The sequence below is a fragment of the Sciurus vulgaris genome (genome assembly GCF_902686455.1).
Source record: "Sciurus vulgaris genome assembly, chromosome: 13".
NCBI classification, from domain to species: domain Eukaryota; kingdom Metazoa; phylum Chordata; class Mammalia; order Rodentia; family Sciuridae; genus Sciurus; species Sciurus vulgaris.
Genome location: NC_136474.1, coordinates 58186101 through 58210292, shown reverse-complemented (window position 1 = coordinate 58210292; position 24192 = coordinate 58186101). Strand labels below are relative to the sequence as shown.

General features: G+C 39.8%; 2 protein-coding genes across 4 annotated transcripts in view; one reads left to right on the top strand and one right to left on the bottom strand.

Moving 5' to 3' along the window:
- Positions 1-24192, top strand: part of GAREM1 (GRB2 associated regulator of MAPK1 subtype 1) — a 181990-nt gene that overhangs the window by 120542 nt on the left and 37256 nt on the right. For 2 of the 3 annotated variants that reach the window (XM_079109330.1, XM_079109329.1), the window contains exon 3: positions 23421-23551. The exons of the other annotated variant lie outside the window; for it this stretch is intronic. In XM_079109330.1, coding sequence (XP_078965456.1) covers positions 23421-23551 — 131 coding nt within the window. The remainder of the gene's footprint in view (positions 1-23420; positions 23552-24192) is intronic. 3 annotated transcript variants of the gene reach the window in all.
- LOC306642817 (calmodulin-1-like) lies at positions 4174-5140 on the bottom strand. The gene has a single exon (XM_079108620.1). It carries the CDS (start codon positions 5017-5019, stop codon positions 4678-4680), a length of 342 nt encoding a protein of 113 aa, XP_078964746.1. The 5' UTR covers positions 5020-5140; the 3' UTR covers positions 4174-4677.

Here is a 24192-nt window from a genome sequence, read left to right as displayed (position 1 = left end):
TCCCCAGGGGCCTTAAGTGTTGCATATTTACAGGTAAGCTTCAAAAAGAATGAATTACTTGAGGGAAAGGAACACAGCTAATAGAGCTGGATCTGAACTAGGATCTTTTGACTTCACATCCTGGACTCTGTGGCAGAGCTGCTGTTCCCTTCTCATAGTCCATTCAGTTGCTTGTGTGGTCGCTCTGCTGTTCCTCAGCCTAACCTATTGCTTGACATTTGCATATCCTTACTTGTGAATTTTAGATACCTTTGGCTTTGATGCAGAAAGCATTTTCTGAATTTTAACTGGAATTGTCTACAGGAAATCATAACATCTGAAGAGGGTATATTATGCAGTCATTAGCATCTTGTTTAGGAACCTCTGCTTTTCAGAATTCATTTCACAGAAAGTGGTGGTATCTAGCAAGCGAGCATTTCTAGGGGAAAAAAATGCAAGAGATGGATACATGTAGTTGACATCAGTATGGCTCATTCCCTCAATTGTATTTAAGAAGTCCTGAGGCAATTGGATGTGATGACTGTTTTTGTATATGAAGGTTTTTGCTGACACTTGTTTTTGTTTGTGTTTTGCCTAAGTACATAATTGCAAAAATATTCTCCCATGGTGATCAGTTCCTGGTTTAAAATAGGCTATTTCATTAAACGTAATTCCATAATGAGCCCAGTGAGGACCCAAGCAGCATCCCTTAGTGAGAGTAAACCTCCTTCACTGGCAGCTTGACCCTGTGTCCACAGAACAGTGAAGAGTCAAAGCCCTCCCCCTGGTTCTGTGTGATTGCAGGGAAAGAGGAGGTTAAGCTACATTGCCTTTAAGGTTCCTTCCAGATTTAGTATTCTGTGGTTCTTTGGAATATTCACCAAGTGAAAGTTTGAAAATTGATTCGGCTTTCACACTGAGAGGGAAGAATACCCACAATTGAATAAAAGATTAGGAGCTGTGGAGAAGGAATAGTTGTCTTGAGTGAGTTCTTTTATTGGAAATCAGCCTCAGACTGCTGGACAGGAAATTAAGATCTTGCCGGGTTCATTAATCATTGTGTCGATTTGAAAATTGGCAGTGGAGGGAGGTGGTGGCTGTATCTGAGGAGGAAGGAAGGAGTGGGTGGAAAGAACACTCCTAAAGCTGCCCGGTCTGAGTGGGCATTCACCGGCAAAGAGAGGGCGATATCGGCCACCCCCTCTGGCACAGGTGTCCACGTTATTTTTGTCAACTCTCCTAATGGTTCCCATACATCTCCTTCCCAGATCTGTTCCCCACTTCTTTCAAAAGGAGTGAAATTGAAAGAAGCACAGGGTTTTCACTAGGCAAGAGTGAAGGGGTGGTATAATGGGGTCATATTGCCCTGTGTAGCTCAAGAGCTACTATAGGGAGGAAGACAAAAATGTGAAGGTATCTTTAATTTTTGTTGAAGTCAACAGCCATAAAAAACCCAAACCCAGCAAACATGGGGAAGCAACTATACCATACTGTAATGGACAAGTGTTCCTAGAACTGCTCTCTTACCATCCTCTGCTTGTTTCTCACCCTCTTCCCACGTGGAACCCCCACTTTGAGGGAGTACTTTCTGCCACATGAAGTTGAAGCTTCCTCTGCATCTGTTTATTGGACTAGAAAAACATCAAGATCATTCTGGCTTTGGCTCTTCCAACCCTCCCCCAGAATGGGACTGTTTTAGAGTATTTGCACTTTTCTATTTATTTTTCCTGTAAGGTGAGAAGTCTTGGTAAATAAAAACTTGGCAGCAGATTTTATTTCCACAAAAATAACAATTCTGACATCTCAAGGTGTCATGTGTCTCAAAGCTGTTCCCAGTAGGGTCTAAATATACCTCTGGGCTTTCTCATCGCTCATCAGACCCCCTTGGGAAGTTTACCCCCCTCAGGGTATGATTGACTAAGCTTTCTGTAAAGCTCTGTCTCTTCTCTTATGGATTTTTCTGATGGAGAATGTGGCTAAATTAGGCTGGGAATTGAAGTATTTGGCTTGGTTACAGTTTGTGTGGGTTTTTGCTCTTTCTCTCTCTCTCTCTTTCTCTCTCCAGACACCTGCTTCTTACTGTGATTTCACAATGTTCCTAACTGCTCCATGCACAATATGGTCCTTAGCATCCCTGATGAATCCTGCCCTGACTCATCTTCCTGGACGGTGATGGCTTTCATGCTTAGTGAACCGGAAGAGCCTTTGCAGATCCAAAGATCTGAGTGTTCCCTCCAAATGGCTTCTCCTGTTGTTTACACCATTATTTACACCAGTGGTTAACACCTAGAGATAATTTCCAAATTATTGGGAATAAAAAATTCACATCAAAACATAAATGTCATTATCAGCCCAAGAAATGCATTTGGAGCAGTCAGTGAGGCTAGGGATGAGATCTGCTGCCATGAGCTGCCTCTTCACAGGAAATCACATAGGTCGGTAGTACTAGAGGTGCTCTTGAATTAAAAAGCACCCTTTTGGTTCATCCCTACTGTATTGGCTAGATTTTGATTCTCATCATCAGACCCCATGGTCTTTTCCTTTTCTGCTCTTTGACCTTCTGCAACACTGGACACTAGTGGGTACTGCCCTTGAACCTTTCCTCCCACTCTCCCTAATGTTTCATGCTCCTGACTCTCTTCAACCTTCTCAGTTCCTTCTCTGTTCCCTTTGGTTCACCCCTGCTATGTTGGCCATGAGACTCTGTGCCTGTTCTCGCTCTCTGTCTCTCCCTCCCTCCTTCTCCACCATCTCCCCCTCTTTCTCTTTTCTTCCTTCCTACCCACTTCCTTCTTCCTCGTAATGTCTCCCTCTTACCTATTCCCCCTCTATCTCCCCAGAAGACCTAAACCTCATTGCTTCTATTCCTGTTATTGGTTTGACTCTTTAATCTTGACTTTTCCCATTCTAAAGTTTAACCTACTGAATACATTTTCACTTTATTATTTTTATCATCTCAGTCTTAGCTTCTCTAAAAAAATAATTTTTTTCTCCCTTAAGCTGGATACTCCTTAGTTATTTTTGTCATTGTCACTTCAATCCATGTCCTGGGCCACCATGTTGATCCCCAGTACTCTTGCTCCATTGTGCCAGTGTTTTCAGGAAAGAGCCCTCATAGGTTTCCAGGGCACAGGTGTGAGGGATCTGTATTAGGAGCTTAGAAATGACTCATTCCATCTATGAAGCATTAAGTGCCAAGTGCCACACTAAGTTCTTCCTAGGCTTACTCCATGTGGTCTTCACAGTATCCTTTCAGATGGTAAAGGAGGACCTGTGCCCTGCACACGAATGGGAACAGGCATGGCTCTTTCTCTCTTCCTCTCAGACATCCAGGACTGACTGCCTCTTACTATAGGAAGGATGAATGCTTATAAATCTAAGTGCCTGGTAGGGCAACCTTCTTGGGGAATTTGTGATTGGAGGCTTGAATTGCCTTCTTCTTTTCTCCTCTTTGGAGTGGTAAGATGTAGTTCTGCTGTGTCTTCTTTTGGGACACACATTTGGCTCTGCCCAGAGGAAGAATGAAAAATACAAGACTCAGTGTGAGCCTTGTTACTAGGTTTTAAGAGAGCGATGGAGGGAGCCAGGGAAAGTTCATTGTGCTCTGACCAGTTTGGGTTTGAAGTCCTGCACCTGGGCAGTCATTCATTCAGTAGATGCTTATGGTGCAGAGGTGTATTGAGTGACACTCTAGCTTACCCCCAGCTATCACATACAAACAGGAGAAACACCTCTACCTTCTCCAGTTATCCAAAGCCCAGTTTTAGTTAAAAGTTAATTGAAACTGTGATAAGAGCTCTGAAAGCATGGTGGGCAGAAACCCTCATCTGTAGGCATTTAGCTCTGCTGTCTCCCAGCTTTCTGTCTAAAGAACCACAAGCTCAGGTGCATCTGGACCAGGTGCTGATTGAGGGGACAAAAGAGCCATCGGGGCAGCACCAGACCCGGAGTCTGTTTTAACAAGACTTCTAGGTGAGTTCTCACTTTTGAGAACCACTCATTTATTTGACTCCTTTAGATTTCTTGATTTCTTCTTTCTGCCTGATTTCTTTCTTTCTTTCTTTTTTTTTTTTTTTTGGGGTAAATTGTTTAATTTTTTTATTGGAAAACAAATATACAACTTGGAATGGATTTGAGGCAAATTGTGCCATAAGCAGATTTTCTTTAAGTGGCTAAACAAAGTTTAAAAAGCAAGTAACAATAAAAGAAAATGTTTCTGGTACAAGACCAGCAGTACAAAAAAATAGTGTACGAGTACCTGGATAATACACCCGTTTTGCAATAGTGCAACTTTTAAGTACATATTGTTGACTGTCCATAGTCCACGCAGAGTTACAACTCCACACTTCAACAACAACATGCTGACAAGTCCTAAAGAAAACTACTTTTTTAAAAAAGGCATAACCCAGATGTTCCCTCATTTGACCAACTCCATCTAAAGTTTGGATGTGCAGAAGGGCTTAGATATATCCAGAGTAAGCCACATGCAACATGTTACTTGATCAATTTTCTAAAATAAGGTTTCAGGACAATGACAGTAAGATAAGGGAAGAAAACATGGAGGAATGAAGTCCTAATTTCTATACATGCATATTTTTTTTGACAGTAGGGGGAAACCTTTTACAGATAAGTTACAAACAAAGAAAAGGCAAATAAACAATTTTGTACAAGAAATTTAACACATTCTGTACAATGTCTTCACTTTGCTGTCATCATTTGTACAAACTCTTCATAGTTTACTTGACCATCACCATCAATATCTGCTTCCCTGATCATTTCATCAACCTCTTCATCTGTTAACTTCTCTCCAAGGTTTGTCATCACATGGCGAAGCTCTGCTGCACTAATATAGCCATTGCCATCCTTATCAAACACACGGAATGCTTCTCTAATTTCTTCTTCACTGTCTGTGTCTTTCATTTTTCTTGCCATCATTGTCAGAAATTCAGGGAAGTCAATTGTGCCATTACCATCAGCATCTACTTCATTAATCATGTCCTGTAACTCTGCTTCTGTGGGATTCTGCCCAAGAGACCTCATTACAGTTCCCAATTCCTTTGTTGTTATAGTTCCATCACCATCCTTGTCAAATAGTGAAAAAGCTTCTTTGAATTCTGCAATCTGCTCTTCAGTCAGTTGGTCAGCCTAAGGTTAAGGTTTTAAAATAAACTTTACCAGTAGCATTCAGGTTGTAACCTCCATGCTGCTAGCGCTACCGGTTTCCGAGACACGACTGCACAACCACTCAGCTCACTCGCTCCACTCGGACTCTCTGCCTGATTTCTTATTTCATATATTGAAAGTTCACCTCCACAGTGAAATCCTAAGTTCACCATTTTGCCCACATTGATGTATTTACACAGTGTTACATTTAAGTTTAATGCAGGTTTGGATAAATCACTGACAGTCATTTCAACCCACTTTCACCTCCTTCCTTGTGACTAATAACTTCATCCTGGTCTGCTTAGGAACCCATGGTTTATACAGAGAATTGCTACATTCTTCCCAGCTTCTGAAACCAGTTGAGAAGTTCTCATGGGAAGAGGATGCAGTATAATACAGGAAGGGGCTGGACTCCAAACCACTCTTTGTGGACTTTTTAAGAAGAGGAAGGAACAGATTTTTTTGTCAGCTGGGACTCTTGGTTAGGTTGTAAGGTTAGGGTATGGTTTTGTCAGAAGATGTCTCCATGGGGGCCCATGTGGGATTTTGAAGAGAGTGCTGGAAATGCAGTTGAAGAAAGAATATTTTAATTTGTTCCTCAAACTCAACACTTGGCCTGCCATATACTCATCTGGTTCCTTCTTTCTTCCTCCTCCCCTCTTCCCTTGTTCATATATTAAATAAGTGTTTAAAATATCAGCCTTAGGTTTTTCTCTCTACTCTTAAAAGCGCGCTGGAAAGTTTGATTTTACTGGGTTTCATCCTGAGGATGCACTCCCTCCCACCCTCTCATATGCACAACCATTCAAGTGGACTCATTGTGACTTGTTTCTTTGGGTGTGTTTTTGCATAAGTGCAGTGGCTTGTGTGCAAATATTTTTAATTTATGTAAATTACATTGTTTTTAAGTCTCATGTTTTTCAGCATTATTTTACTTTAATCAGCAAAACTTGGAGAAAACACTTATGGTTAAAAAAAAAAAATTCTTGTTATGGTGTGTTTGAATGGTCTTCCAAGTGTAGGCAGCAAAAGTGAGCATCTTCATGGGCTCGCCTTCTGGTCTTGTGTGACTGTTTCTTTGGAACTTATACATAAGATTGCTGGGTGTTAGACTCATGAAGAACTAATTGACTAAGTGGTGCCAAATCCCTCTCCAGAGTGGCTGCCCCAACCCCAGTTCCACCACAGTCTATTAGGATTCCTTAACCCATGCAGGAAATTGCAGTTTTGCAGTTTTAGTGGGTATAAAATAATAGCTCTTAGTTTGCATTTATTGGGCCACTCAAGCTTGCTGGTCCTTTGGATGTCCTCCGTGGTGAAAGACTGTTTGTTTACCTTTCCGTCATTATATTGGTGCTGGTATCTTTCTTGGTGTTTTCCAGGATTTCACTGAACTTTCCCATTATGTTTTTTCTTCATCTGTGGCTTCTCAGGCATTTTCTGTTCTGTCACCTACCTATTGCTTTGATAGTATCCTTCCTTGAACAAAAATCCCTAGTTTAACATAATCGTTTTACCATAACGTTTCTATTTATGAAGTTCATTTAAGTTTTTCTCCACAGAGTGAACCAGTCTTTTTTTTTTAATTTTTAATTTTTATTAGTCGTAGATGGACACAGTGACTTTATGTATTTATTTTTATGCAGTGCTGAGGATCGAACCCAGTTCCTCACACGTGCCAGGCAAGCACTCTGCCACTGAAGCACAATCCCAGCCCCAGAGTGAGCCAGTCTTACCAGTACCAAAGACTGACCTTTTCCAGTTGGTTGTTGCAATATTTTTATCACTTAATATTAAGATTTTTTCCCATTTCCGTAACTCTAACTTCATTTATTCCACAGAAATGCTTGTGTAAGTTGAAATGACCAGAAGCCTACTAAAATAAGCTGCCTCCCACTGACTAGTAAGAAGAACACTTTTAAAATGATGTCAACCTGCTCTTAACCCAGCCTCCACCTAGTTTCAGCTAGACTTTAGGTGGAAATACAGTGTAATTGCTGAAAAGAACTATTAGCTGTTGACTCTGTTCATTCTACCTGTAGAGTATTGACCATCTCAGTCTGCATAAATTCAGGCCCCATCCAAATATATCCCGTAGTGATATCATTTATCAACCCTCTACTCAATATGGATTTATGAATTGTTTATAGGGCATGCAAAATTAATTAATTAATGTTACCCTAGATCATTCATATCTTAAAAATTAGACTTTGGAAAAATTCAAACCTGTATGTAAATGAAATCCAAAGAACCTCAAACATTTCTAAGTATGCTTCTGTCCAGTAATCTCTGAGTGCCTTGAAATATCCTTAGAACTTTGCACACTGCCTTGAACAGAATAATAAACAAAATTTCTTCCAGTTTGTCATGTTATTTTGACTAATAGCTAAAATAGGGAAGAACAAATAATTTCAAATTTTTATTTTAAATTATCAAATGCCGATAATAAAAATATTACTAATATTACTGTTAATTAGGACATACTGCCCTTTGCTGAGCATGGTACATGCATGGCCTCATTTAATCCCCAACATCCCCATGAAGTATGTTTCACCATCCCTATTTTGTATGTGAGAAACTGAAGCCCAGAGAAGTGTCCCTTTCCCAAGGTCATATATCTTCTCAGGAGCAAGGCTGAGTCAAACTCAGCCTGGTCCAAAGATAGGCTCCTGCTGCTGCTCATACTACCTCCCATTTGTGTGAATTAAACCTAAGTGACATTCCACTAAATGCGGATGTGTTGGTATTTACCCAAAAATATTTGAATATTACATTGTGCATTTCATACCAAGAACTCAGCCTTTGATGTTTAATATTCAGTCAGGTCCTAAATGTTTTACAATAAAACCGTAAACAAAACCCTAACTCACTAACTCTCCAGTCATCCTTTCCTGTCACACATATTTCCTGGTATCTAAGCTTTATGCATTGCAATTTCTCTTTGTTTTTATCAATACCTATTTTCTTGATTATGTTCTTTGGTCACCTTAATGTAATGGATTTTCTACCTATACTCTTGTTTACAGGACTAAAATATCTTATTTCATCACTTGTACCAGGCATTAATGAAAATAATACTAAGCCTCTGTATGAACATCAAACATTAACATGAGAACAATCCACTAATTATCTGACAATTATTTGTCTTATTTAATTGAATATTAGCCATAATTTCCTTTCAACATCTGTATAATTTCTTCAATACTCTAAATTCTGAAAGTAGCTTTCTGTAACATCTCTGGCACTTGAAATGTTTTGGGATTTTCTTTTTAAAGAAATAAAAATTTAAAGCAACCAGGTGAAAAAGTGATCCCCTTTAGTATAGTGTCAGAGATCAGAGTTGCTGACTCAGTCATTATTGATCTTCTTAAATTTCTCCCAGTGATTTCTGTTTATTAAAAGCCTGATCTTATATTTTGCAACACTATTTTTATTTGGAATGAATCTCTGGTGCCTGACAAAGTCATTCCTCTCTCAAAGTACTTTTCCTCCCCAGCCTTGTTTATCCCCTCAGACATTCCTGCCAGAAGCAGCCCTGTTTACATAACTACCCTTGTTGGATGGAATATTTTACTGAGCACGTCCTACACATGCACCACAGCCTGTTTAACATGGAAGAGGGTCAAAACCTGAAAGGCACCAGAGAATGTCCAGTAAGCCAGGTCTGTGCTGAATAAGAATGGAGGCATTTGGAGGAAAATAAAGCTTTGGAGCAAGAGCAGGGGCTTCTTGTCAGCATAGACTTAAAAAAAAAAAAAAAAAAAAAAGAGAGAGTAGTTTCTTTGTGGGGGTGGGGGTGGAAGGGAAAACCATTTGCTGGTTTTGGAGTAGGACAAAGGTATGTATTTGCTGTTTGAAAGCATGCTCATTCATTAAGCAGTTTAGCAAAAATGGAGCTGCAAGCCAACAGAGCAACCACATGGGTATTTGCTGCTACGTTTTTTTAATTAAAGAAAAAGATTTGGCAAGAATGAGAGGCTCTCCATTTTATGGAGTTTTCTATTTTTTTCTGCCGTTTTGACAGATTCCTAAGAAGCACAGGACTCTGGTCCACTGTCGTCATTGTCACAAATATATTTTAATGTTAAGCATGAGATAATGGATCGGACTGTTTAGTAAGCCTAAAAAAAGATTACACTTGACCTTTCTCAGTCTGTTTCCTAGAACCAGTGAGCCACCCCTAGTATCTTCTGCATTTTTTTCTCCTCTCTTCTTCCCAATTACCCCATTACCAATTGCACTATTTCTTTACCTGTGTTACATTTAGAATACCTTTTGATGTCTCATATTCTGAAGGAGTTTTTCCAGGATTGACATAAAGAACTAGCAACCTTTCTTCCATCCATTAAAAAAAAAAAACAGAAATAACAACACGATTGCTCTTCTTTTCATTGATGACAAATACACCTTCATCCTCACTTTGACTCCTTCTCATAAATACCCTTACTGAACTCTTGCTGTGTGACACTTTCTGTGTTAAGCTCCTTATATGTGTTTAGTCACCCCCAAGTGGAATGTTGGTTTTACTGATCTGCAGAGAAGAACTAGGTAACAAACGGAGGTATAGAAAGTTATGACTTAATCAGGGTTGCATGGTAAGAGAGAAAACCAGGATTTGGACTTCAGTAGTTCATGCGCTTAACTCCTGGGCAAAGATGTGAAGCCCAAATGATAATCCAAAGCTAACAACTCTGTGCTAAACCATGACAGCAAAACACACCTGCCTGTGGAGGCCTCCTACCTTGGCTCTGCTCTCTATGGAGTGCCAGACTTCAAGGCATTGCCTTTGTCCTCCCCGCCCCCCCCCTGCCCCCACCACCCTGTAGAGCAGTTGTAAGTTCACAGCCAAATAAAGAGGAAGGTATAGAGATTTCCCACATATCCCCTACCCCCACCTATGCACAGCTTCCCCCATTATCGGCTCCCATACCAGCCTGGCACATTTGTTACAGTTGATGAATCTACACTTGGCACATCATTACCCAAGACCCATAGTTTACGAAGGGTTCACTCTTGGTGCTGTGCATTCTGTGGGTTTGAACATGTGTATAATGACAGGTATCCACCATTACAGTAGCATGCAGAATGTCTTCACTGCCCTGAGAAGCCTGTGTTCCACCTATGTGTTCTCCCCTTCCTCTTAATCCCCCCATCCTGTAGCTTCTGATCATTTCACTGCACCACAGTTTTGCCTTTCCCAGGATGTGATATAGTTAGAATTGTGGAGCGCCTAGCCTTTTCAGATTGGCATCTTTCACGGGGTAATATGCATTTAAGTTTCTTTCATTGCCTGCTTGATTACTTTGCTCTTTGCAGCTAAAGAATTTGGTGGAAATGTATCCTTAGCCTTTCTAGAAAAGCAGCGTGGGACCTATGCCAGCGTGTTTTTGTTTCATCTTTGGTAGATTTCAGTGTAGTAAACCAGTGTTGGTGTGAAAAATTGGACTGTCCCTCCCTGGATAATTCAATGTCTGCTCTGTAGCATACTTTTAAGAAACCATTCTGGTTTCTTTACATGGCGTTTTAATCACTTCAGTTTTGGCACAGAGGTTAAAAACTAAATCTCTTATAATCAAGGCACTTTTTTTCCTAATAAAAACCACAGCTTGAGCAGCTGCTTGTATTATTGTCTCTACTCTGTGGTCCCACTGGTGTGTGGGAGTTTAGTGTTGGGCTGTGGAAAAGGGAGCGCCTAAGAAGCCAAGAACGGGGTCATGTTTCAATAGAGAAATAATGGTGGAATGCTAAAATCTTTGAGTGTGTTCCTTGCTCTCCCCCGTCTTTGGTCATGCAACTTGGCTCTCTTTTTCTTTTTAAAATACTTCCATAAGGCATGGAAAGGAAGCATATAGCAGAAGAACCATAGTATCCAAAACTTCTAGACTTCAGTTCTGATTCTACACAGCATGCCCTCATTTTGACCTGTTGTTGTAAGTGACAGTGTGGCTTTAAAGCCCGTCTGTGTTGTGAACATCCATACTTCATCCATCTGCGTTGGTGTGGTATTTCTTTCCTGAGTTGAAAACATGTCTGTCTGTGTATAATGTCTTTTGCTTGTGTCTGTATCCCGTTTTCTTTCTTTACCCATCTGTTTCCACATCTTCCTTTCTCCCCATTTTATCTTTCCTGCTCCCTGTTTTCCATTCACTATGTTTTCCCCTTCACTTTTCATGCAGTACAACTTAAAATTCGATAAACAAAAAAATCTAAATTTATTTTGATAAAATTAATTTTTATGCAGGATATAGATCTCCAGGAAGGATCTATATCAAATAAAATGGCTTTTTACGTATTGGAGCCTTGCTTTTCGTTTTTTAATATAGGTTTTTGATCTGTAATAGAAGCAGCTGCTTCATCCTGGCTGCCAGCCACAATGCCAGACATTGTGAAAGGGTGGCTGGGTTCTGATTACACAGAATGGGGTGAATCCCCAGTGACTCTCTGGACCTTCATGCTTAAGTCACCCTACGTCACTTTTGAATGAAGATAAACTTTGTCATTTAACCAGTTGCCAGGGTCACTCTGGGAATTGAAAAAGGACAATCTGAGTAGAAATTCTATCACAGAAGAAAGAATTCCTCGTAAATAGTAAGTAACCCTTCTTCCTACTAACTTTTGATATTCTTTCAATAATACAGGCAAGGCATAACCAGCACCTCATTCTAAGGAGGTGTTGGTAGTTTTTGGATGCATCACAGCAACTGAATTTGGGTCAGAACATAGAGTTATAATCCTGGATTTGCTACTGACTTTCTCTGACCACAACAAATTCCTTAACCTCTGCGGGCTCCAGTTTCCTTGCCAGTAAAATCTCTAATACTCCCTGCCTGTGTTCATGGATTGTTAAACAGGGTAATGTGTGTGGGAAAGCAGGCTAACTGTGGAGAATCGTCCTGAGATGACTCTAGTCCAGAAGGTCGGGCTCCATGTTTTCTGTTTTGTCTTTCCAGATGTGGTAGTTTCTTTAAGAAGCTGGTTGTTTGGTCTGTGATTCTCTCTTCTAATTCTTTGTCAGCACTAGCACTGGATACATTTTGGCCTTCCATCATTCAGGATCTACCATCCTTTGTTACCATGTTTTTATTTTGTAATTTTTTATCCTGCAGTATAATAAATGCATAATAATGGATTGTTACTGTGTTTTTAGTTTGAATATATTTGCAGGCCAGTGGAAGTAAAAGGAGTTTGGTTATGCTCAAACAGAACACTGTCAACAGTGTAAGTTGTAAATGAACTTGCTTATAATGCGTACACTAAAAGCTGGAAACAGAGTTCTTCCACTTCAGGTTCATGGTTTCAGATTAGGGAAGAATGAAGTGTCCCTGGAGCCTAGATTTCCCACCTAAATCTTGAACATTTCTGTATCACCATTCACCCACTTGAATATATTATTGTGGTGTGATAATCCCTTGATCAAACTACATCCGTGCCCTTTCACAGATTCATAGTAATCCTTGAGCTAGGTGAGATTTTTCCTTATTTACTTGAGACAAATATTAAAATTGCATGCATTTGCATAAAATGTGCTTCTGGGAATCAGGTGCTAGAACTCAGGAGGTCACCATATCTACCTGTTTATTGTTTTAACAATTTATAAGACTTTTCTGGTACCATAAACATTTTGAGTTTGAGACTCAAATATATATATATATATTTTTTTTTTTCTTATGCTCCAAATACCAGCACTTTAAAGACAGCATTTATGAAAATAGTTTCTGTTATGGACTTAAACTACACTCAGGGAAGCAGAAGACTTAATTCTTGTCAGGGCATTGTGGATTAAGAAAATAACACAAAGGCAGGTGAAACAAGCAGGGAGTAATTAAACATTATACTCTGGTAATAACTGTAAATGAAAATTGGCAGGGGCTGAGGTTGTTAGGGAATACTTCATGCATGACTCTGGACTTGACCTAATGATTAAATTCATTCCTTCATTCAGCTGTTTATTAAGTACCATCTATATGTCTTGCCCGAAGTTGGAAACTGAGAAAAAGACACGCACCCTGCTTTCTTTAGTTTTCTGTTTAGTTTACAAAGATAGACATATAAACAAATAAGGACAATGAAGTATTTTACATGCTTGGAAAGAAAATCTGTAGACAAGATAATGTGATCACCAAAAGGAATATGATCAGTTATATCCTGGGTTAAGATTTTTTTTTTTAGTAGAGCAGATGATAAGTGAATCGAATTTGGAACATAAATAGACTGGCCAAACCTGGGAATAGAGGAAAGGTATTCCAGAGAGTCCAGTATAAGAAGAGCCATAGTCTACTATAGATGAATCTAGATGGGTTTTGTCATAATGAGAGGAAATTGAGAGCCCAATATTGGAGGAACTTTGTACATATTTCCCATGTGCCCTCTCTCTCCTGTGTCCATTCTTTTCTGCCTCTACTGTGCCCTGCCCCAGAGCATAATCTATAGGACTAAATAAATAAACTCTCATACTAATTGATTCCCTGTTAGATTCTGCCAGTTGATAGATAGCCCCAGCAGGAGACAGGCAAGAAGAGAGTGAGGTCAAGGTTTTATACTCTTGCCTTCCTCCACTGCATCTCCCCTTCTCACAGTCATAGTATTTATACAACTCTTTCTTCCAGTAATGATTTCCTCTCCTTGCCCCTTTGGCCCCATGGTGGTCACATCTTTTCCTCCAGTACCATCTCCAGGTTATCACTGTGACTCGCCTGTAGCTCACCCACACTGTTAACCAATACTCCCCTTGTGAATAAATACTGTGCAAAGTATCCTAATTTGAAATATGGTTAGATTGAAATTTTAAACAGTGGATAGAAATGGTTCCCTGGAGAAGAAGTCTAGAGGTAATCAGAGGCTGGGAAAACTAGCCAAAGTGAGAGATGGGATGGTTGGGAATATGTGGTATAAATGGAAATAGAAAAAAATTGAGTGATATAGGAAAGGTAATGGAGTTGAAATTGTTAGAAACGTGTTAGATGTGAGAGATAAAGAGTTAAGGATGACCACCCAGATTCCTGATGTGGATGTCGCTTTGATGCAAGAAGTAAAAAGATGAGTATAGTTTTGCTTATATCAATTTTGAGATCTCCGTGGGAGAGCCACTGGAGATGTGCACCAGGTATTGGGTAGATCTGTGTTGAGTTCTGGAGAGATCTGTCTGGTTAGTGTGTTGTCAGCTTGGTGGTTCTTCAAGCAAAGATTAAAGAGAGCTGAAGGGGTTAGAGAAAAAAAAGAAGAAGATAAGGAAACTAGTCATCACAGAACTTAGAATGTCATTGAAAGGATCCATAGTCTTGTACAGACTGAGGAAATAGCATGAGAAAAGGCAGAGAGGAGAGAATGCATACCGAGTGCACAGATGGTGGGGAAATGTTTGCATAAGCTGAGTGGAGCCAGATCATGGAGGGACTTAAAAGCCCAGGCAGAGGAGTCTGAGCTTGGTGGTGAGAGATTAAAGGGCTATTATATGTTTGTTTATATATTCACTTATTCTACAAGTGTTTGTGGAAAACTAGGGTTCTTGAGAGAGAAGGATTTGTTTTAAGTTGTATTTTAAGGTGAATAATGTGATAATGGAAGGGCAGGAATGAAAGTGGGCTTAAAATCTGAAGCAGTAATATCATTACAAATGATGGAGAGCAAAACCTGGAGAGTTACAGTGAGTGCTTAGGGCACAGAGATTTCAAGGAAAGAAGGGGAAAGACTAGGGGAGAAATGAATGTAGGAGAAAGATGAAGATGCGCAGAGATTTCCTTTATGATGTGGTAGCAACCCTGTTCTAATCTAAGGCCTTCTTAGGTTCTACCGTGTTGATAATTTGCCCCAGAAAATTTCTTATAATTCTGAGGAAACAACTAACCAATTAGATGCAATGAAAAATGCCATTTTCCCATTTTCAAAAAGTAGAGAAACCTTTTGCAGGGCGGGGAATAACCTAATTCAGCGTCAAATCCATGTAACTCTGGTTCAAGTTCAAGGATAGAATAGAATTTCAGCATGGAAAGTAGTGGAGTGACCACTTGTTCCGTACAATCTCAGATGCAAAAATCAACAGAGATAGTCACAGATTATTTTTTAGTAATAATCATGCCTCAGCTAAATCTCATTGACTACAATACTGCCACTGTTCAAAGCTTATTTATGATGAAGGTCATTAGATTTTGATTGATGTCTCTTTCTGTAACTTGGCTTTAATTCCTGTTCTCTGCAGTGATACTTTGAGGTTTTTTTTTGTTTTGTTTTTGTTTTTTTTTCATTTCTATGGTCGTACACTATGTAGATTCACACCGTTTGTGTAGTCATACATGTACAGGGTGTAATAATGTCTGTCCCAGTTCACTATCTTTTTCTTCCCCCACCTCTTCCCTTGCCGTTTCCCTCTATACAAGACAAAGTTCCTCCATTCTTCTTTTACTGTCCCCCGCCCCGCCCCCGTTTGGAGCTTTTGTACCAAGATTTGTTTCTTTCTTTCATTGGAGATTTTCTTCCCTCCACTCTACTTCTTTCTCCCTTCCCCCTCCTCAAAATTAATAAATGTAGGAACTACCTAGAAGTGATACAGGGAATCAGATTTTAGACTAGGAAGTGTCATAGTATTTCACATTTGCATTTATTTTTAAGACTGTGTTTAAGATTAGCACAAATTTCAAAGATTGGCAGTCAGAAAATGAACAGAAAATTCACAGAATCTGAAATATAAACCACTTATAAAAATAATTGTATCCTCCTGTGTGGTAAGAAAAGTGTAGTTAAAATCCCAATGGATACTGTGTTTTGCCTATCATACTGACAATGATAATTTTTAAAAAATGCTTGACCATGAACTATGAGGAAAGGCATGAGGAAGTGCACTGTCGGTGGGAGTGTAAGTGGGCACAGCCTTTACTTAGTTTGTCAGTATGTGTCAAGAATAAAAATGCACTTACCCTTTGGCCCAGTGATTTTTTTTTATGTAGGCATTTTCCCACCAGTGTGCTGGATTAAGTACAGAAAGCCTTCAGTGCAAGAATATGAACTTCAACATCACCATGACTGCAGAAGATAGAAATAAATCTGAATGTCCATCAGTGGAACTAGTTAAATTAGTTATGGTATGTGCTTGGGATGGATGATTGTGCAGCCCTTAAAAAGAATGAGCAAAGTTTTATGCATTGATGAAATAACTATACAAAACACTCTTCTTGTTTTGTAAAGGGTGACATTATATATATGGGTACACTGTTGAATCCTGCCTCTGGAGAGGGGTACAAGAGAATGGTTGTCACTCTCTCAGTGAGGAGATCTGAGGATTCAGTTGGGAGGGAGGCTCACCACCTACTTTGTACAGTATGTTTGAATTTTTTGTTAAATTACACGTATTGATCACATTACTCAAGATAAAGAAAGCTAAGTAGCAGACACTCAAAAGTTTAGGTAAATGAGTGGACCATAAACTTTGTAAAAAGCAACGCATTAGTTTCTGCTATTCACAGTAACAAGGCACATATCTTCTGCCTGGCAAATCTACTTTGATATTCCGGGTCTATAGAGATTCTAGCCTACACACATACTGAAGATAAAAACATAGGAGTATTTTTGATGTAGATCCTGACTACAGGTACAGATTATTGCCTGGGTTTGTTTGTTTATTTTTTCTTGAAAAACAGCAACCATTTTGTTTCTATCACTTGAGAATTGCTTATTTCTTCACATTTGGAAATGACCCAGTGGTTTTAGGCTCAGTTATTTGACCCATTTAACATGCCTTTCATTTGCACAACTAACTTGGAGCCATCTAACTCAGGGTTAGAGGCCTGTTTCTGAAAGAGGTCCTGAGAAGCAAAGCTTGTTTGTTCACCCATCCACTATTTAGTAAGCACCTCCTCAGTGCCAATGTGATACCAACACTGGAGTACCCACTGAGTAGCAGATGCAGGCCCATCCCTTGGTGACACTGTCAACATTCTGGGTCTCCCTTTGCTTAAATTTTTTGCTCACTTTGATGTTCTTGTTTCTTTTCTATTTTATCATCTGGGGCTGATTTTTGCAGCATTTCCCTATTACCAGCAATGAGGGAGACTTCAGTAGAGTATTGTTTACTTGAGTTATGGGACCCACAGATGGATTCCATAGTCCTGGGCTTTGATTGATTGATTATTTATTTATTTATTTATTTACATACATACATAAAGTATACCACTGTGCTGAAGGGATGGAAAGCAGTAAGACTATAGCCATAAAAGAAGATTTACCACAGGCCATGCTTATTGCCAGCAGTGACAGGGACCAGAGGAGTACAAATCATGGAGAGCCCTGCCCTTGCCAGAGCCACAGAGTGGATCCCCACTGACCACCGACCATAACTTCCCAGCCAGTAGCAAACTTGACAGACCTGAACTCCACCACCTCTAACTCCCTCTCATTTCTATGCATCTCAGCATTGTGGTTCTCTCTTCTTAATTAGCAAAATTTGTTTCCATTTTTCATTTCTGACAAGTGACCTTTCTCTGTAAGTAAAGGAGAATGTATTATATTGTGGTCCCTCAGCATTGTACAAGTTCTGGAAACTTAGATGCTCAAAGGAAGATTTGGGGCCTCTTGGCTGCGCTTCATGTGTTAGCCATTGTGAGCTAATTCACAGACTGTCATGAAAAACCTGCCCAAAAATGGATATTTTCTAGATGACACTTCTCAACGTATTAATTATGAAGTATAATTTGAGAAATAACTCGTAAGATATAGCATCAATCTTTGACTTCTACATATTCCCTTAAATCTATTTAAACTGTAGTCAGTGAGCATGTCATTGCTGTTGGATTGGTTCCTGGGAATTTCAGGCTCTGCAGATGGACCAGCTCTCACAACAGAGACGTTTTATGGAATCATCAAAGCTGTTGAAAGACAATGCAGTGTCCCCCCTCTCCAAGAACAGAGTTTGACAATGACATCTCAGAACAGATGTTTCCACAACCTCCAAATGTTTTCATTTGGTGGCACAAAAGACTGTTATTCATGAAATGGTCTGTTAAAAAATTAGTTCCTCCACAGGGGGATTGTGGGAATATGTGTTATGTCAATTGATTTCACTTTTGGCAGGGCACTGGCCCTTAACTCATCCAAATCTCCAAGGTTGGACTCCAACAAGTTCCCAATTTCCAGGCCACAGCAGTCACAGGGAATGCGGTAATAGCAGAGCCCAGCATCTTTCCCAGAGGATGTAGAGTTGACTCATCAGAGAATGTCACTGTTTTTTTTTTTTTTTTTTTTTTCAATAAAAGAAGATAAGTGAAGCTCATAGAAATTTAGTCTTGTAAAGCACAGTGAGAATATGCAGGCATACATGTGAATAATGTAAATATTCTCCTAATACAAGTCCACTTCTAGAGCATATGCTTGTTGATTCTGGACACCTATTTTGCAGGGAAAACTGCAATTCTAAGATAAACATGGGCAGCTTAGGATCTGGTTCCAGGTGCCTCACAAGAGACCTTGGTGTGACTATTTAGTCATGTAGAATGAAAGGACTGGTTATTTCACTTTTCCTGTCTTATTTTGCCACTCCCCTGATCTGTACTTTCCACTCCATTCAACAGGTCAGAGATCAGCTGACTGTGGCCCAAGGGCCACATCTGACCTGCCGCCTGTTTCAGTAAATAAAGTTCGCTTGGAAGCCAACCGCTCTTGTCGTTTGTGTTGTCTGTGGCTGCTTTTGTGCAACCTGGCCAGAGACCATTTCGCCCACGAAGCCTAAAATATTTACAGAACATGTTTGCCAACCCCTGCAGAAGGAAATCACATGTGTACTGTGACCCTGCTACATTAAGAAGACCTTTGATAGGTCTAAGCTATTTGAGATTTTTTTAAAGACATTTGTGGGGTGTAAGAAATGTAAAGTAACTAATTCCTTTTAGATAACAGATCACAAGAGAATGGTTAAAATGTTAAAACATGCACATAAACACGTGAACTAAAATCTTCTGTGACAATCTGAAAAAAAAAAAAACTACAAATGAAACTACTATTTTTTTGATGGGGAGTTATGTTCAAATGTTAAAAGTTGTTACATTTGGTCATATTTGGCTGTTGCTTTATTTTTTTCTTGTAAATGCTCCCAAATATGTGATTCTGGGTTTCCTGTCCAACAAGATGACAAACCCAGATGAGACTATAGAACTGAACATTGACACTGTGGCCATACCAAATGTGACTGTTTGTTTGGTCTCATTTGGCCAAAATATATCTGAAATGTATCACACAAGACTGCAGGTGCAGTAGAAAAATAATTTAAAAAGGCTTAAAGAACAAGAGCCCAAGGTGGAGGAGAAGAGAATAGAGGGAGTTACATCAAATAAAGAGTTCTCAAACTTTCTTATTTCATGAGAAAAAAATATTCTATGTCAAAAGATAAAAATTACACACTAGATTTAAGACAAAAAAATTTTAAAAGAATATAAAATATGTTCATATTAAATTTAGATGTATTGGCTTAAATGAAATTTTAAAGTTAACTTTTTTCTTTTTGCTTTTTTTTTAGTGTAACTACTAAGAAAATAAATGAAACTCAGAGATTTAAGCATCTGCCAATCTAATGAATAATGTACATAGAGATCACCTCCTGATGTCGTAGGAAATTTTTTTCTAAAATATTGATCACAAATTTAAAATAAACTTTCATACTCTTGGAAAAAAATCATATCATTTGCAGTTTTTCATGAAACTATGCCTGGTTTAATGATAGCTTGATTTGTGTTCAGGTTCCAAATCTGTAATTCTTTCTTATTCATCTAACAAATTAGAAAATAATAAATCACAATTATAGATAATTGGAAGAGTTGGCAAACATCCAGTGTCTCTGTCAGATGGTTGTGGAGATTCCAACCAAGTGCACTTATAAATTTTAACCTCTGTTGACAACTGCTTTCGCCCTGGGTCCATCCCATTGCAATGCTGAAGGATCATCTTTTTCATCATAGGAGATATTTTCAAAGTGCTTATCTAATCTATTCTTTGGTTGGGTTGACCCTGAGAAGTTTGTCCTCATGTTATCTAAAGCTTTTAGGTAATGATTTTTAAGTAAGCCACTCTGCTCTGTGACTGTTGAGATAACTGCCTCCAAAGTCAAAAAAATCAATTTAATCAAAGCCCATGATCCATAGATCCCACTACCTTTTTCACGTCTCTCTTCTTCTCAGCCAGAATCTTGTGTCTCAGAACTGTGGACTCAGTTGAAGGTCCAAGGATAGGCAGCAAAATGACTCCCTTGCACACAACCTGACTCCTTCACCTGCTGTTTCTTCTCATACTTGGTGATTCCACAGCACTAGGTGAATCCACATCTACTGACTTTCCCTTTGAACTTGACTGGATAAAAGCATGGTTGTCCTTTCTGGTTTCACTTTTAATTTATGATCTGGACCCTCATGTGGGAATTTAATGCTGCCCTGCACACATATTATATGTTATTTACCATCACTGAGCTTCAGACTGTTTTCTCATCCCTTAACCTTCCAACAACACCTCCTTCAATCTTATTTTCAACAGATGTTTTCTTTCCAACTTTAACTGGAAAAATTGAAGCAACAACAGGGAGCTTCCCACTGCTGCTGCCCCTGTTGTAGGTGGAGATGAGCTGCCTGTACTCTGGTCTGAAGGCAGCCCTTCCACTCTGGTGTCAGATGTGCCCCTCTCCTGGCTCAGCACTTGGGCTCTATTAACTCCCAAAGTCAGCTTACCCCTCTCTATTGGTCATTTCCATCGACATCCAATGACTCTGTTACTTCTCCCATTATATTAAAGAAAACATACATTTCCAAACCCCACTGCACCTCCTCCCTACAGCCCCCGCTCCATGCCTCTTCTTCCCTCTCCAGGAGTAGTCTGCAGACATCATCTGCTGTCCACTCTTATCTTTCCCAGTTTCTCCCTCTGGGTCTTTCCTGCATCCAGTCCAATCAGTATTTGGCCCAGTGATTTTACTGCTTCTATCCCACTCCCCAGTTAAATCCCCTGGTTTTCAGCCATCATCGCACGTCCCATCAGCAGCATTCGGCATCACTTCCCTTGAAGAACTCAACCATCTGTTCCAGGATGCACCCCTTTTTGATTTGCCACTCACTCACCTGGCTGTTCATCCTCAGTGTCCTGGGACTCAGAACTTAAACTTCTTCTCTGTCTGCACTTGAGACTATCGTTCATCATCATTAAAGTGTCATGACTTGAAGTGGCGTCTATGGGCTGATGACTTCCAGGTTTATTTCCTGTCAGACCTGTCTCCTGACCTCCACATGTATATGTCCATCTAAGAACTTTTGGATATCTTCATTGTATTGTGTTATATGTCTAATACCCATCTCAGACTACCTGTCCAGATGGACTTCTGGTCCTCTTTCCACCCCCGCAGTCTGTTCCAACTCAGTTCATCACAGCTCTGTTCCTTCAGTGGCCCAGGCCAAATTCCTAACACTTTCTTGCTGTTCCCAAACCCCTGCCATATCCTGCCTGAATTACCCAGGAGCCTCCTAACTCTGCACCCTACACTTTAACATCTTCCAACATGGCAACCAGAGTGGTTGTCAGCGGTGAAATCGCCTCTCCTTCACGCTGACATTCTTTCTCTTCTTTCTTCCCTCTTGTTCACCTTGCTCCAGCCGGGCTGGCGGAATGCCAAGCAAGTACCTATACCTCCCTCAGGGTCTCTCTCAAGCTGTTGCCTGTGCTTAGAATCCTGAGAACTCTCCCCCAACTATTGAGCATGACACTTTCTCACCTGTCTCCAGGGTCACCTGTTCAGCATTACCTGCTCTGGCCTGCCCCTTACCTTCCCTGTATCCTGTAGTTCTTCTCACCTCCTCAGACACTGTGACATTCTCTACCTCCCACTAGAATGTAACCTTCAGAATTCCACAAATTTTTGTCTGTTGCGAATGTGGATGGATCTTCAGAATCTGGAATAATGGGTCCACCTAGTAGACACTAAGTAATGTGTTCAGAGTGGGAATCAGAGTTTTCCTGTTTCTGCCTCATGTCCCACCAACATCTGCTTGAAAACTGCCTTGTGATCGCTTTTGATTCCTTTCAAGTTTCTCCAAGTGTTATAACATAAACCAATTCACAAAATAGCCACTGAAAATGGTGTCCTAGACTGGAGTACAAATCATCTTTTATTTTAAACCGAAAACAATCCTCCTAAAATGTAGCAGCAATATCCATTAATATTGAAAACGTGTAAATAATTGATCCTTGACATTTTTAAGAATACATTCAAAGTTCTTCACAAATTCCCCAATTTGTGTACACCACAGTAGTATATTTACTAACTTGAATTTCAGTCAAAAGAAAAGAAGGAAGCTGCGTGGAGCCCTGGCCACTGTCGGCCGGCCAGGCTCAACTCTTGGGAAGAGGCTCACCCTGTAACCCAGCAGCTCTACTTCATGCTGTGCCTCTGTGATGGCACACATCACAACAGCTCTTGAACTTTCCCCTGTATTGTTGAAACCAAGAATTTCAATTTTGTGAAAACTAGAAGTCCATTATATTATTTTATTCTATTTTATTACTTTGTGTCATATAAGGAATTGAGCCCAGGATTTCATGCATACAAGGCAAATGCTATACCACTGAACCATATCCCCAGACCTTTTTTTGGTACTGAGGATTGAACCCAGGGGTGTTAACCACTAGGCCACATCCCCAGTCCTTTCTAATTTTCATTTTGAGACAGTCTCACTAAGTTGCTTGGAGCCTTGCTAAGTTGCTGAGGCTGGCTTTGTACTTTCGGTCCTCCTGCCTTAGCTTCTTGAACCACTGGGATCACAGGCATGTGCCACCACACCCAGATTTACTCTGTTTAAAGTATTAAACTTTAAAATTTAATTTCTGCTAGACGACTGGACTTTGGTTTAGAATGTAACGTGTGGGTATTATTACAACTAAATGGCAAGGTAACTTACTGTTAAAAACAAAATAAGGAACCTCTTATATCAGTAGGTTTTCACTTTGAGCCCAAATGACAAGTAGGCATCCATTCCAAGTAATTTGGGACCTGCGAATATAAGCAGAAAAAGAGAAAACTCTTTGTTTTCATTTTTAAGCTCATATATATGTATATATATTATATATAGTGTTATAATAATAATATATGTAATATTTCTAGTTTAACAAAACCTTCGTGCCATGGGAATTCTTTTTTTAAATGATGAACAGGAATCTTTGATTTAAAAAAAAAAAAAAGGTTGGCATAAAGAGGGTGCTGTCGCCACGGTGACAGCTGTCCAGCAGAAACATCTCACATCTCTTCCCTTTATCATGTGTTTTAGGGCAATTCAAGCTGCTGGAACAAGACAGAGACATCAAAGAGCCAGTGCAATATTTCAACAGTGTGGAGGAGGTGGCTAAAGCATTTCCTGAACGCGTGTACGTCATGGAGGAAATTACTTTCAACGTGAAGGTAGCTCTTGAACAACCAAATATTTATCTTCGCTAAAATAATTTAACATTCAAGTCTGTGTGTACACAGTACGTGCGTGTCTGCCTCCCAGGAGAGTTCCCTCCTCCTGGTGGGTTAGTGTTAGCCACCCAAGCTCCTGGTAGGGCAGAGCTAACCTGACTCCTGACCACATGCTCTATTCATTAGCATTGTCATTTGTAAGAATTTAAAAGTGATGAGTTCAAAACTAAAATTGCAAAAGCAGATAAAAGTTTGTTTTTTTTTTTTTTTAATTTGGAGTTTATTCCCTAATATGTAACAGTTGTTTGACCAGATTTTCTGTGGGGCTGGTTGTTGTACTCTTCAGTGCGAGGACATATGATGAAATGAATACCCAACCTTTAGTTCAGGAAGGAAAAAAGGCTTCCAGAGCCTGCCCTGAGATCAGCAGTGATTCATTCCATTCTTTGTCAACTACCTATTGCAGTATACTCTGAGAAAATTGATAAAATCTTACCCAGAAAAAAATGCTAGATAGGGTTTGCTCTGTTTCATGTGCTTTGCATTCTTAAAGGGACAAGGCACTTCCCTTCCACATGTCCAGCAAGCAAGCTCCTTAGACCAGACTTGATCTTGAAGCATTGCCACCAACTAGGTTCAGT

Coding starts and splice junctions, on each gene's coding strand:
- LOC306642817 (XM_079108620.1), bottom strand. CDS start 5,019: ATGAGGTCTCTTGGGCAGAATCCCACAGAAGCAGAGTTACAGGACATG.